The sequence below is a fragment of the Lepisosteus oculatus genome, chromosome 3, assembly GCF_040954835.1.
Source record: "Lepisosteus oculatus isolate fLepOcu1 chromosome 3, fLepOcu1.hap2, whole genome shotgun sequence".
Classification (NCBI taxonomy): Eukaryota; Metazoa; Chordata; class Actinopteri; order Semionotiformes; family Lepisosteidae; genus Lepisosteus; species Lepisosteus oculatus.
In genome coordinates, this window is record NC_090698.1 from 37,971,870 (window position 1) to 37,986,640 (window position 14,771).

Genomic DNA, 14,771 nt, shown 5'->3' on the forward strand with positions numbered 1-14,771 from the left:
TTAGGACCGTAATAGACACACCGAAACTCGGGCGACGACATGACCGGGCACGTCGCACACCCCGTGGCAGCAAACACACATGTCCCCCGTCAATCTATGGTGTAGGGGAGGGGGCTGGGTAGATTCTCAAATATGGACTTAGAAATGGGGGCATGACACCTGTCAAAAGTTTGACAAAATGTGTATCAGCTCACTACTGATGGTCCTGGTCTTTTGTGTTGATCTTCTGTCTTCCGAGATATGGTCTGTCTATTATAGAGCTGGTTTCCTGCACTATCTGGTTTGGTCTGCTTATTGTTGAAGCATAATATCTCACACTGTTCTGTTCTCACAGATAAGCCACCTTCAGGCGTATTGACAGCAACCAGGTGATCTTTATTTCTCAAATAGGTTATGGGCTTATCTTAACTGAGCTTGGTCACTGTTTAAAATATAAATAGGATATATGTGCCAAAGAGATATTGATGCAAAACATACTACTGTGCTTTCATTATGTATGATATAGAAGTTAATTTAAGCTGTTAATTATTAGGTACATTGTAGCACAGGATTTGGATTTCAGGTCAAAATAGTTACTGTCCAAAGTGGGTCGACAGGGGAGATGTCTTGGTGATGTTCATCACAAAGGTCATTTTATCTTTTCATGCATGATATACTGGTACTACCAAGATCAGTTGAAGGATACCTGGCTTCTTCAAATGCAAAGGCCTTTGATGAAATACATAATTAGCAATTCTTTTATACCCTGTATAGTCACATACTGTATATAAGATATTAGATATGTCTTACATTAGCACTCTAAAAGTAGCTTTTATTACCATGGTACTAACTGAATTATCAGATATTTCAGATTAATTCGTCAGTAATTGTGGTTCTCATACAATTAACACTTTTGCTGGTAATTGGTATGAAAAGAACATCTATAACAAATCAGAACTATTAAGTGAAGATAAAGCACTAAAAGACAGACATTTGTAAGATTACAAAACTCACAAAACTTAATTTAGTAACAAAGGTTACAATGAGTGTGTGTGCGATAATTCCTTCATTTGTTAAATAAATAAGGAATTTATTTTAAATTTTAAATAATAAGGATTTTAAATAATAAATTAAAACAATGCAAAAACAAATCAACAGTAAAGATAATCTTTATTAAGATCTTCAAGGAATCACTAAACTTTGTTCCATTCACTGCCTTTTGTGTCATTCATATTTGTTTTTCTGGAAGACAAGAAAATGTAAAAGGCATCTCTTTCTCTTTTTCTATGTGCAAAATATTTCATTATACATTTCTTAACTATTGAGATTTTTTTCTGAAAGGAAAAATGCTTAAAACTAAACATTATAAACTCAGTATGCTCCCCAAGTATGAAAAAAAAATTGTTATAGTAGTTTGTAATTAGTCAGCATTTACCCTACTCCTGGAACAAATGGCCCTCTAGGATGGCTAAAGTAAACTTTCACCCTTTCACTGGGTGATATAATTCATAGTCATATTGTTAATAGTGGGGCAACATGGGCTGTTCTTGGCTTGTAAACACTCAGATAAAATCATCAGACTAACCTAAAAAAAAGATGTTTTTCCATGGCAGTCATACAAAAACTACGATCCGGAGGTCATAGTTGTTTGCAACTGTGAAAATAAACTATTTTTGTTCAAAACAGGAATATACCGTAAATGGTCTGGGATAAGATTCTGCTGTCAGAATACAATAACTAACACAAACTTCCAGCTTTATTATAAGCATGAAAATGGAGAAATATGCATTTGCACTTCTTCAGTCTATTTCAATTTTTTTATGAATGACTCCTAAAAGAAAAATTAGAAATTGTATTGTTTTTAACACCATTCTCATAACATTTACTGCATTTAAATAAATTAAGCATCAACACCCTATAAGTCTTCAAAAATAACTGAAATGGTACTCTTAGTCTCATCTTCCTGCCAACATCCATTCCCGATTGTATGTTTATCAGTCTTTTTACCCAAATACTCCAAGACTCGCATCATCTTTCAACTGTAACTGAAATCATTTAAATAGGATTTTTGTTTTTTATTTCTAAGGTGTTGACATGTACTGTATATTATGCGCTATAAAACCAAGGTTTTTACTCATTTGTGTAATCAAATAAAATAATAACATTTTTAATGCATCCTGATAAAATTGGCATTTTGTTCCACATTTTTTTCAGTGAAGTAAATGCTTACTAAATACAAAATTACTTGACAAAAAATAGCATATCCATAACAAAACACTTCATTGATTGCAAAATATGTTTTGTTTGTGCCTTCTTAGGAATCTGTAAATATTAAGTGAGAAACAGTATAAAGTAGAAAGACTGTAGCTATGGCATCACAATGTCTCCCAACCTTTAAATCTTGATAGAAAAATCTTATCATTAAAACAATGCTTGAGATACACCATTTTCCTTTAATCATTTCAGTGCAAGATAAAACATTCATCTCACCTATTTCATAAGCTACAGTATGAAAACAATCATTTATAAGCATCCATTGTGCAAATTATATTAAACAACTACAATTATAAATAAATACAATAAAAAACATTACTACACATCCTTCAAAAAATATAACAACAAATGTACAACTTAACACCCCTTTGAAATAAGTTCACAGCAGAAATGCTGGCTACCTAAACATAACTTTAATACAATGAATGTATGTAAACCAAATCCAGACTAAAATATTTTATGTCTATAAACCTATATATTAATAATTTGCCAATTGAATAAGCATATGTACCTAATAATTACCAGCATAAATTAACAGCATTAATGGTCCCAATATTCACAAACTTTTCTTTTCTTTGAGTGAAGTATATTTTAACAAAAAAGGATTAATAAAATTTAACTTCAATTTATAAGGATGTACATATATAGATGTGGCAGAAAAAAAATAAAAGCTGTATTGTCAATTTAACCAAAATACAGTAAATTTATGTTAAAGAATGCATATATGGATTCAATTTTCACAGTTGAATCTTTCTGTACTCACGTTCCTTCATTAACATGAAAACAAGAATAATCAGTTGTTTAATATATAATATGAATACAATAAAATGTTTAGTTCAATAGCAATATGTTTAAACAGTATATTTAATAGGATTTTATTGGAAACCTTCTGGTGGTGGTTTTTGAGTTTTCAAAAATGTGATTTACTTGTAATGTGTTCATATTGAAAAGATATATCAAATTATTAATGCAATTAAAACATACATTACTTTGGTTAACTGTATTTTTACTGTGGACAGGGCTGGTACTCCTCTTTTTAAATCAAATATGCTATCAGCTTTTCTAAATTAAATGTAGCACCTGTGTAACAGGTTATTAAGAGATACCTCTGTTCTTTTAACAGAATTTAAACCCACAGATGATGACACCCAAGTATGTGACAGACTGAAATGTTTCATACTTAGAATAGCAACAAAGGTTATTACTTTTTGAACAAAGTGAGTAAATACCTTTGACTAAATAAACAAAACACTTTGTTTTAACCAAAGAAAACAAACATAAATCTGCTATAAGAACATGTATTGTTAGTATCTGAAATCAGACTGCAAAAACTATCTGGAGGAATTCCAAACACAGCAATTGCAAAAACAGTTGAGCTACAACTGAAGTACTACTACAGTATATATTTGGTTTACAGGATGATAAACACACAGATCACAGTGCAATCATTAGCAAATTGAGTATCTTTACACAGTATCAATGCAAAAGAATCAATACAACCTAACTGCCTTGCCCTAGCAACTAATCTTTGTTTTTTTCCTTACCCACGAAATCATCTCTATAAAGATACTCAATACTATACACTACAAAATAAAATAGAAAATCCCATTCACCTTTTTGCACAACATTGTTCATGTGTTATTATCTAGACAAATCAAATAAGTAGCAAATTTTCTGATTCTAAAATATATATACAGTAAATACCGATCCACATACTGTATGTACTGTATATGCTTTTGCTATTAAGTCATATATAGAGTGTCTATTGCCATGCCTGTGCAGACACCTTAGATGCAGCTCTATTCTAAAAGTACATCACCTCAGTTTGTGAAAGACAGAGGAGCAAAAATAATTATCTATATATGCATACCTAAGTACTAAAAGTACTTAATATATATTTTGATGCTTTTATGCTCTGTTTTCAAGAGTAAGACCTACAAAACACATTTACACAATAAAACATTTTGTTAGTGGGATAATTTGTACCTGCAGTTGGTCATCAGTGTCCTAGAGTAACAAGATAATGAAATGACAGTACCTCCACTGCTCATACATACTAAATATATGCCTAAAATCCTTAGAGCACCTTGATACTAAAATGTTGCATCTTTCTTAAATTCTGAAGCAGCTTCATAAAGTGTTGCATATTCATATCCTATATTCACAGAGTATGTGCTTCCACTGCTCATTAGAAGATATTCTGAAATCTTCAGAGCTACCAAACTTTTTCGTGGATTCTTTTTGAAGATGAATCCCCATCTAATTTCTTCCAATGCTTAATGTGTCATGCAATACTCATACTCCAGATAGCATGGTGTTTGCTAATGTTATCAATATGTTAAAAGTTCTAATGTTTCATAGTAATGACAAATAAGAAACATTCAGCTTAACATTCTATCCGGCAATGATCTGTAGATACAGAGGACATTTCTGCTCCACAGGTCCTTTTAATTGAGATGGTAGAGAAGCAAGGAGTGAGTGCCTTTCAGTCTTTATATACCCTAAACTGCAGCAGGGATCATGCCCTTCTCCTTAAGATGAGATTTCAGTGTGTTGAAGATGCTGAGCTGCTGTTCCGGCTGGAGGACGAGGAGCTGCTGTAGCACTTTACTGGGGTTGGGTCCCCTAGAAGATAGAAAGATACAGTTTAGATCACATACTTACATTACGGTGACTCTCTAGCTTTATCACCTCAACTGAAGAAAATAATTCAATGTGCATACAGGATTATTTCATATTAATACAGTACTATATTTTCTATATTCATACGTCCATACTGAGGCTTGAAATCATCATCATGAAAAAACTACACGAAGAAATATATTCACTTAATTCACAAATTAAAAAGAAATTAGTGATTTATTTTTAACCTTCCAGAACTTCCAGCCAAATTCTCAGAAAAGGGAGCGTTGTTATAACTGGGGAAGAAGGTACTACAATAACTATAATATCTGCCAGTTCTGACAAAAACACACTACAGCAAAAAAGTAAGTCAAAGACCACAGCAGCTTATACACTGTCTTTAAATACCTGATAAAGCTTGCAATGTAAACATGAACAAATGTGGCCATCAAATATTGACAATCAAAACGATCCATGATTCCCCCATGTCCGGGAATAGTGTCTGCAAAATCCTGTTGATGTAAAAAGTAACAAAAGAAGCTGAGCACTAAAAGAAACTTACCAGTCAATGCATTATTTTTATAAAAAATAACATATAGTTATGTGTTGTTTATAGTCCTTATGTTGAAAATGTGCAGTCCTTGTTCTCTGCAAAGCATTACAGCTAAATATCAGCTTTTGTAGTCTTGCTAATCTTTTGATCTGAAAAGTGAAATATTTAGGTTTGGAGGAGAATGAGGTTTATATGGACTTAGTTGTTTTTAGCATTGCTTTTAACTGCCACTACAACAATCCGTGCATTATTCTCATCAAGGTTGGTGTGTAGTTATAATAAAATGAAATATTCTCCAAGCTACAGAAGAAAAGAAGAATGGGGCACGTGTTCCCCTTACTTTGATTTTGAAAGCTCTTTTGAAACCACTGGCAAAGAAACCACCAAAGGGTCCTATTAGAGACGCAAATGTAGAAAGAGCAATGCTGTGGATCTGAAAGGGGTACAGATTCATGGTTTTCTGCAAAGAAAGATAAAAAGAGCAAATGACAATCACAAACAATGGACTGGAACATTTTGGATCACTCAATTAATCTTACATTGCCTCAAAATAGAGATTTCTGTTTATTCTATATATTGAGTTCTGCTATAGAAATAACAGTTGTATACAACATATAATGATATAACTATGCAATGTGACCTGCTGGCATACACACAGTAACACCTGAAATAAGCTAGTGTCTCAAATTTCTTCCTGTATCTATAAAAGCTAAAATGAGCGTTGAGTCTGCAATCCATGTGGCAAAAGACCTTTACTAAATATTAAATGGTTTAAAACTATAAAATGTAAGGGCAATTAGAAGGTAGTAGAAGTGTTTATTAACTGTAGCATAAAAGCTACATTGCATGTATGCATGTAGTAGTGATTCCGACGTAGATGAGTGTACCACTCAATAATCTATTGTGTACCGTTAAGATCAGTGTTTTAAAAAGATTGCTATCTACAGAATCATAACACAGTCAAAAGGATGAGAAGCGCTTTTCACTGCACCACATCCATGGAAGACAAATATGGAACCCAACAACAACAGGCAAGACAGACAAGTCAAAACAGGTAAAAAAGGCAGAGAACAAAGAAAACATAATTGATTATTTGTAAAAAATTCATAAACCTTGTATGTCTGTATATTTTCATGATTAAACAATGCTTAAAGATCTGAAGTTGCTTATATTTTTTATATTTCTATTCAAAACAGATTATTTTATCATTTTGTACTCTTGTTGGGGGTTCTGGCTGAATAATTTGATATCTGCCTTAAAGTCGCTCTTCATTCACAAAAGTTTACATGACCTACAGTAACTGTGGTATATGCATAACACATCTAATTCTAATTAAATTGAAATTGAACTTATTATTATTTTTCTTCTTTATGCTCATAACATCTTTTAAATGTTATATAAATTTTTCCTTACCAATCTCAGAAGGCTTTGCATCAGTGAAGGAAGAGTGTATTCCTGCATCACAAAGAGCTCTGAAGGTTCGCATTCCACAGCAAAACTGTTACTCTCACTGTCGTATTCTGCAGGGCACACAAAGTATCTGTACTGTGCCAAGAGGTATGCAAACTAAAAAGAAAATAGAAATCATTATTCTAAAATTACAAAAATTTACAATCTACTTTCATTCAGATTTCTAGCAACAGGTATAAAGTGATGAACAGTTCTGAAACAGAATAAAGCATACCTTGCAAGCCACATATTGAATGTAATAAAAAATCAAAGCTGATTTGATGAGCCTTGTTAAACTATAATTTTACAAATTATATTTAATGTTAGGCAGATAAATACAAAAAACATCTTTTAAAGTTTAGCATATTTAATTTTTTGTCTAGTCAACAACATAATATCTCTAAAATCTGAACTCCCATCAAGAAACAGTATACCATATAATTACTTCCTGTAAGCAGTTTCTGATTCTGCTATGTTTTGTTTCTTATAAACATCTGAATTTAATGATGACCAAACACTGCTGAACACTTAACCTGCTGCTCGTTTTGTGCTAATTTCATATTTGGTTATAAAGTAAAAATAGTCAAGTAAAAATGGACTGAACTTACTATGAACCCAAACACAACTGTTGAAAAGAAACCTCCTATGAAACCTTCCCAGGTCTTCTTTGGAGAGAGCTGTAAAGACATTTCCCTGTTATACATGTACAAAAACACTGTATAAGGTAAATACTGTGTACTACAACATTGGCATTTAATGCCCCACAGCCTCTTTTCATTTCAGAATGGAATAAATCTTTACTTCTTCCTTTGCAGCCTACGCATACTGACAGAGCTCCCTACTCAAACTTTGTTTGCTCATTCATGCATTATTAATATATTTTTGAGTCTGTATTTAAATATTGCAATATTTAATTAATTAAGATGCCAAAATACTACATGAATATACATTGTTTTTATTTAAATTCATATTCATAAATAAATATTGTTAATGATGTTCAGAGATGTTATTATGCTTCTGTAATTTTTATTTTCAGCTATCAAAATTTCACATTAATATTTCATATTAAGTGGATTTAAAGAAGAAAATCAGATTAATTAAGCAACCATTCATAACAACTACTGCATTACAATTGCCACCTTTCGATCTTCTTTGGCCAATGAAAAGCTAAGTTTGGCAAGCCGAATAATATTACTATGTGCCATAAGCAGCCTGCTGGGGAAGACTTTTGCTGCCCATTCTGAGTGGTTGCATGTGTACTGTATGTCACAGCAGAGTTTATAATCACAAATTGTTAAGCAAGAGGTATCATAAGAACTGTGAAGCCAAATGAAGTTATTTGCTTTGGGTTTCTATAAAGTCATATGAATTGATTTTTTAATATTAAGATAAAGTTTGACACTAGCTTATTTAGCACAGATAAAAGGACACATAATACAATTAGGTAAATTATGAAGTACATAACACACACAGTAATTTACATACATTAAGAGAGATGTGTTTTACCTTAATCAAAGGTGTTCGCCCAAAGAAGAAACCAAAAAGATAAGCCATGATGTCATTGCAGATCACAATAGATATTGGAACTATGAACCTAAAAAACATAAGCTCAAAGTACAAATTTTGCATCCAAATTATTTGTTTCCAAAGTTCAAGACTTTTTCTAAGGATGTAATGGATAATTGAATACATCAACACCTAAATATCATATTTTTCAGTTTTGATTTTTTTAAATGCAACATACCTTTAAAATAAATGTGAATACTGTTAAAATAACAAGTTTATAATTATGAAACAAAGTTGGTTCATCTTTAGCTTATCTCGTGATTGAATTTAAATCCACGGAATATGGCTGGTGACACAATATTTGTTCCAAATGTGTTTGCCTTGCATTTGATTCATCCAACAATCTTATACATCCTCCAGCTTGCCTGTGTGCTTTTGATCATTTTCTAAATGTTGTATAAGCAATCCACAGACAAATCTTTTTTAGCATTAAATATCCATGTCCAGTAATCATATGCTGTGAGAAATTAAAAAATACAGTTTCTGAAAAATTTTACAGTACAGAACTACAAATGTACAATTTTGTACTGTCGCAAGGATACTTTGTTGAAAACCTGAAAAAGCAATGAAAACTAGAAGCCTTGAACTATGTAGAAAATGACGGACTGTTTTTGCCGTGTAGGAACCACTACTTACTACTCCTATCTACTTAAACTGCTATGTCTCAGACTGCTATGTCTCAATACGATTGATCCATGTTTGAAGGGGTGAGCGACTCAGAGACTCACTGTATTTATGTGGTAGTATTCATTTGTTTTATAAGTTTGTACTTCTTATTTGCACTACTGTCAGGAAACCACATACAATAGCACACTATTTTTATTACTGACTATAGGGGCATTTTTTCCAGCATTTTAATTTGGTGTCAGAATTGTATTTACTTTTTACCCTTATTAAACACTGTTAACTGCACCTCCATATCGCCAAGTGACTATGAATTTATAACAGCATCATAAACCGAAAAAAACATTTTAGAGGGTGTTAAATATGTGTTTGATATGAACATTACTAAGTGATTACGCATTAGTGCATGATTGAGAGAGACTGTGATGACTTTGGCATATGATACACCTATGATTCATGGCACTCTATTTGACCCTTTTCACTAGGTTGTTCGCCATTTTCATGGGAAATGCTAAATGCTACATACAGTGTAGCTCAAATGTGATTAAAAAAGGTACTGACTCATTTGATTTATTTGCTGAAAGAATGTGATATCTTCCTGATATCTCCCAGAAAGACTTAATTTGGGATGAAAAGCACTTACAGCTGGAGAAACTGAAGTTACTTCCAGATTCGTGTGAAATACAGGCTTATCAAGTCAGACCTGATCCCTTCTTACCATATCATTCCTTCACACAGGTTCTGAATGACAAGGTGTGACTGTGTGACTACAATCAAGAGTGTCACATGGGTCCATGCAAACTGCAAGTGCAAACATAACACATATCAATTTTAAATTAAGGTAATTAAGGTACAAAAACATCTAAAACACATGTAAATCACAAAATCATTATTTTTAAGGATCTGCATGATTATGTTATAATAACACTTCCACATCAATATAGGAAAACGATAAGAAAAATTAAATGCCACAATTGTAATGTAAGTCCACAGTCAACAAGAAATGCAAGCATGGTTAGTAATTTTAAATATTGGGTGCCAAAGGTAGAACACAAAAAACTGAATGTAAAATCAAGTAATAGCTCTTTGGGTTCAATGAGCACTCGGTACAGCTTGTGTGCTGTGGCACAGATTCAACCAGAATCTGGAATTGTGCAGGAAGAAGAAAGCAACATTCCTCCAAGAGAAAATCAATAGACTCAAACCTGGCTGGTGGAGGTCTACAAAGCTATCTCAGACCTTTTTCCATAGTAATCAATAAATGCTCAATATTGCTCAGATCTAGTGATTGAGAAACCAGTGACAGATGGATAACATATTTTTTGACACTCATCAAAAGACTGGATGACCCACATTCATCCTCTGTGGATGAGGGCACCCCTTCTGGGAGGAAAGAAATGCTGCAATATTTGGAACAAAGAAGATCACTCAGTAACATTATGTAGCAATTAGAATTGGCCTTGTCTTTAAGCGAAAGAGTGCTCCCACACCATGCCAAGAAAATATGTCCAACAACATTGTGGAACATTGTGAAGGATAATTTATTCGATCATATCAGATGTCTCCACTTCTTGGTATTCCATTGCTCTCGAAGGACCATTTTTGATTAAACTGGCTGTTCTCTCCCCAGGTTAAAATTTGCAGTCAATTGATCTGCAGTTGTTCTCCTGTTCTATCCTGCATTTTAAATTAATGCATGGATATCATGATCCTGGAGTATGCACTTCCACTTACTGTTGCCCTATGCCAGTGGTTCTCAAACTGTGGTATGCGTAGCAGGAGTGGTATGTGGAGCACTGCCAGCTGGTACGCCATATGACCCTGGAACTTTGTTGTGTGTGCTGAAAAATCGGGACAGGTTTTCATATTTTCTATTTTAATAAGGTCGATTACGCAGCCTAGTACTACAATACTGCGTGCGCTAATACTTGAGTGGACACAGAGCTACAATGTAATTCTATACCACTCTATAGGAATGCGTGTTAAGACGTGACCAACTGTGTTTAAAAAAAAGCTATCTCTAGCAAATACGGAGGTAGGAGAATGTGCGTGGTTTTGGAACACAGCCAATCTTGTAAGCACGGGAAAGCATAGAAATGCATGCTACCAACTGAAAAGAAGTGACCAACTGTATTTAAAAAAAAACGTATCTCCAGCAAATAGGGAAGTAGGAGAATGTGCGTGATTTTGGAACAATGCCAATGTTGTAAAAACAGGAATGCTTAGAAATGCATGCTGGTAGTTTTGTGAGAACAGGAAAGCTTAACATAGCTCTTAACATATTTAAGAACTGTTCTAGGTAAATTTGAGAAAAATACACTGAGCATCTCTGTGTTTCGCTTCCATGTGCATGATATTAAAATTTCTTTTAACTTCTGAAACAGACTCCTGAAACGGAAATTGGGAAAAATGCAAGCTCGCGGATTTCAAAAGCAGGTAAGCCCCACACTATTTTTGAAGAACCTTATTTACTGTTGGCAAAAGAGCTGACATGTATTATGTGTGAAGAAAAAGCTCCTAAACAGCTCGACCTGCTGCCCCCTCTGAAAGACACAGTCACCCATAGAATTATTGAAATGGTGGATGATATCAAAAGTACGCTGATAGAGCGCATTAAGATGAGAAGATGCTTTTCACTGCAATTAGATGAGTCTGTAGTCGATTTGGCCAATTTGCTTGTTTATGTTAGATACGAGTTTGAGGGTACTTCCGATGAGGACTTTCTGTTCTGTAAGCCGCTACCAACAGGAACTACAGGAGAGCACATTTTTCAGCTTCTGAATGAATTTATCGAAGAGAATGGCATCGACTGGATAAAATGTGTCGGAGTTTGTACAGACGGTGCTAGAGCGATGACAAGCCAAAAGAGCGGTGTAGTTTCACTAATTAGAGAGGTTGCTCCAGAAATGAATGGATGCATTGCAACATCCACCGCGAGACCTTTGTCGTCAAGAAAATACCTGACGATTTAAAATTTGTTAGACTCTGTTGTGAATTGTATCAAGGCTCAAAAAATTAATTCACATATGCTTTACTCGACTAAAGAGGCTCACCCCTCTCACTGAAATGGTGCTTTTTTATTGTTTATTGTTATTTGTTGTTGTTCCTGTTTTTTTTCTGTAAAGTGCTTTGAGAAGCCACCTTTAAAGGTGCTATATCAAATAAAGTTTATTATTATAATATTTATTATATGTGTATGTGAGTGTGTGAGAGTGTATTTTCTGGGGTTCCTATGTGAAGATGACTTGTAGGTGGTACTTGGATGCTTTGGTTTGATCAGGGGTGGTACTTGGTACAAAAAGTTTGAGAACCACTGCCCTATGCTGAAGTTTGCTTTCCCTTTGGATTTACTCCTGACATCACCTTAGACACCGTTGCTCATTAAACATCACAAAGTTCAACTGTCCTGGTAACTGAATCTAACTGAACCTCCAACACACCCCAACAATTTACCACTCTCTCCAAGTCAATGGCATTACCTCTCATGCTAGCTATAATTGTAGACAAAAAGGCCTGTTCTATATTTTTGTACACTACCCTAAGTATTCTGGGATGTTTTTTTGGGGGTAAATGAACAAATGATCCACAGTTATGTGGAAGCCTTGCTTTCAATATACTGTACTTAGTATTCTACATTAACCAAGGTGTTTCCATTTTTGTCAACTACTTGTAACATGGACAGAATGATTTATTCAAGCTGAAAGAAATCAAATACAAAGGAATAACTAAAAATGCATCTATAGTGCCTTGCAAAAGTATTTACCCGCTTCCAATAATTTTGCATTTTGGTGAATTACAAATTATCTATACATATTTTATGTTAATATGTCAAGCACAGCTTGAATGCTTAAAAACCTTTAATTGTGAAAAAAGTTAAATGCCAGCACAAACTGCAAAGAAAAATGAAAAAAACTAAACTGAGCTGCCTGCATAAAAAATTACCCACTTTGGTAAACCTTAATTAGTTGAAGTGCACAAAATTACTTTGACAACTAATAATCAGCAGATAGTTGAAAGGCCGTTGTCTGTGTACAGTAATAGCTCCTGTCTCTCTAAGGTGCCTCAGTCATGTAGTGAGGTTTAAACAGTGTATATATTTACTTAGTAATATCATTATTTTAAGATTTGGTATTTCTGAGAACAATTAATTTATCAAGCATCATAAACTAGTAAATACATTCTAAACCATAAATGCATGTTCCTTAAGTAAAGAGTACATGCAGTAAAGTCCTCAATTCTGTATCTATACCTCTAATCTAAATGTGATATTGTACTAAAGATTCTCCTATGCAATTACATTTAAACAGACTGTCGTTTTCTTATGAGAACAAGTTACTAAGTTTATCACCTACACGATGTTTTAAATCATATACATGTTTCTTGAGCACTTAATCTATTTTGGAAAGCCATGGATTCATGTCTAAGATGAGACACTCACATTGCTCCTTGAGCAAGGTATTTCTATTTTATTTTCTTCCAGTAAATTCTTTTGTATAAAGTGGGTATTCTCCAGGCTGTCATTGTAAATGAGCATTGGTTCTTAATTCGCTTGTCTGGTTATATAAAGATTTGAAAAAAAAAACCCTGAACACTTAGCACACATATAGTATTATACATTATCAGGTACAGTTATTTTGACATAATGTATCAAAACTACAAAATAAATGTAACTCATTGAACGGTATTTGATTAATGTTTAGGAATATTTTAATTTTATAATAGCCTGCTAAGAATGATGAAACTATATAGTCATTTAAGCAGAAGTATGTTAAAACACTGAAATTTCAGTAAAGGAAGAAGAGTATTTCATAAGGATACATACATGTCTCCAAAAGCATTTCAAGAACCAGTTTAGGGCCCCTACCAGTATTCATACAATTAATACAGCACTTAAGGACATTAAAGATGAAGTGCTCATTGGTTAGAATGACAGATGCCCTTTAATTTCATATAGCAGTAGTTACAGTACTTTCTGTTGATACACACCATATAAAACTGCAGGCGGTAATGTTTCTTCACTAAACTCAGCACAAACATGCAGAAACCTGAAAAAATAAACACTGCTGTCAGTATTCTTACCATAAAAAAGTAAATATTTTTTATCTTTGCAGGTCAGTTTCTGTATAATTAACATTTACAGGCTAAATAAAAAAACAATTGTAATTTATTATAGTCAATATACAGATGCAGCCATTTAAAGTGCGCGGTACAGACACGTACTGGAGGTAATTGGCTATGGCCTCGCGCATCGTGACGCGCAATGACGCAAAATACCGCGGTACGTGATTGGTTGGTCAGTTGGTCGGTCCTAGAAAGATTTACAGTAAGTGTCTTTACTGTGCCCGTTTAAGCATTGAATATTTATATGGAATTTTACCACTGAAGGGAAATCGTAGTAGCTGAGCATAAAAAGAATAGGAGCATACTGTAACGCATGTGAAGGCCATAAACGCATAAACGATATTAATTTTGGAACTTAAACATACAGTATATGGCTGGTCTCGGTACTTTAAATAAAAAATACACACCAGTATTCCATTTCTCCCTAAACATTTTAAGCTTCGAAGTCTTTAACTAACGTGATACCGGAGTCAACAAGCATACTTTTAGAATTTGATTAAAAGGGAATATAATATGGAATCGTGTATCTAAAGAAATTAATAACGATATAATTATATTCATGTGCCGCAACACAAGAATAGTA

General features: G+C 33.6%; 1 protein-coding gene across 1 annotated transcript in view; it reads right to left on the minus strand.

Moving 5' to 3' along the window:
- Nucleotides 1-1,132: 1,132 nt before the first annotated feature.
- Nucleotides 1,133-14,771, minus strand: part of cds1 (CDP-diacylglycerol synthase (phosphatidate cytidylyltransferase) 1) — a 51,087-nt gene continuing 37,448 nt past the window's right edge. Inside the window, exons 6-13 of the mRNA XM_006626799.3 lie at nucleotides 14,054-14,112; nucleotides 9,786-9,868; nucleotides 8,384-8,471; nucleotides 7,486-7,554; nucleotides 6,842-6,994; nucleotides 5,769-5,888; nucleotides 5,284-5,387; nucleotides 1,133-4,878 (exon numbers count right to left, since the gene is read on the minus strand). Of these exons, the coding sequence (XP_006626862.1) occupies nucleotides 4,755-4,878; nucleotides 5,284-5,387; nucleotides 5,769-5,888; nucleotides 6,842-6,994; nucleotides 7,486-7,554; nucleotides 8,384-8,471; nucleotides 9,786-9,868; nucleotides 14,054-14,112 (800 nt within the window). The 3' untranslated portion in view covers nucleotides 1,133-4,754. The remainder of the gene's footprint in view (nucleotides 4,879-5,283; nucleotides 5,388-5,768; nucleotides 5,889-6,841; nucleotides 6,995-7,485; nucleotides 7,555-8,383; nucleotides 8,472-9,785; nucleotides 9,869-14,053; nucleotides 14,113-14,771) is intronic.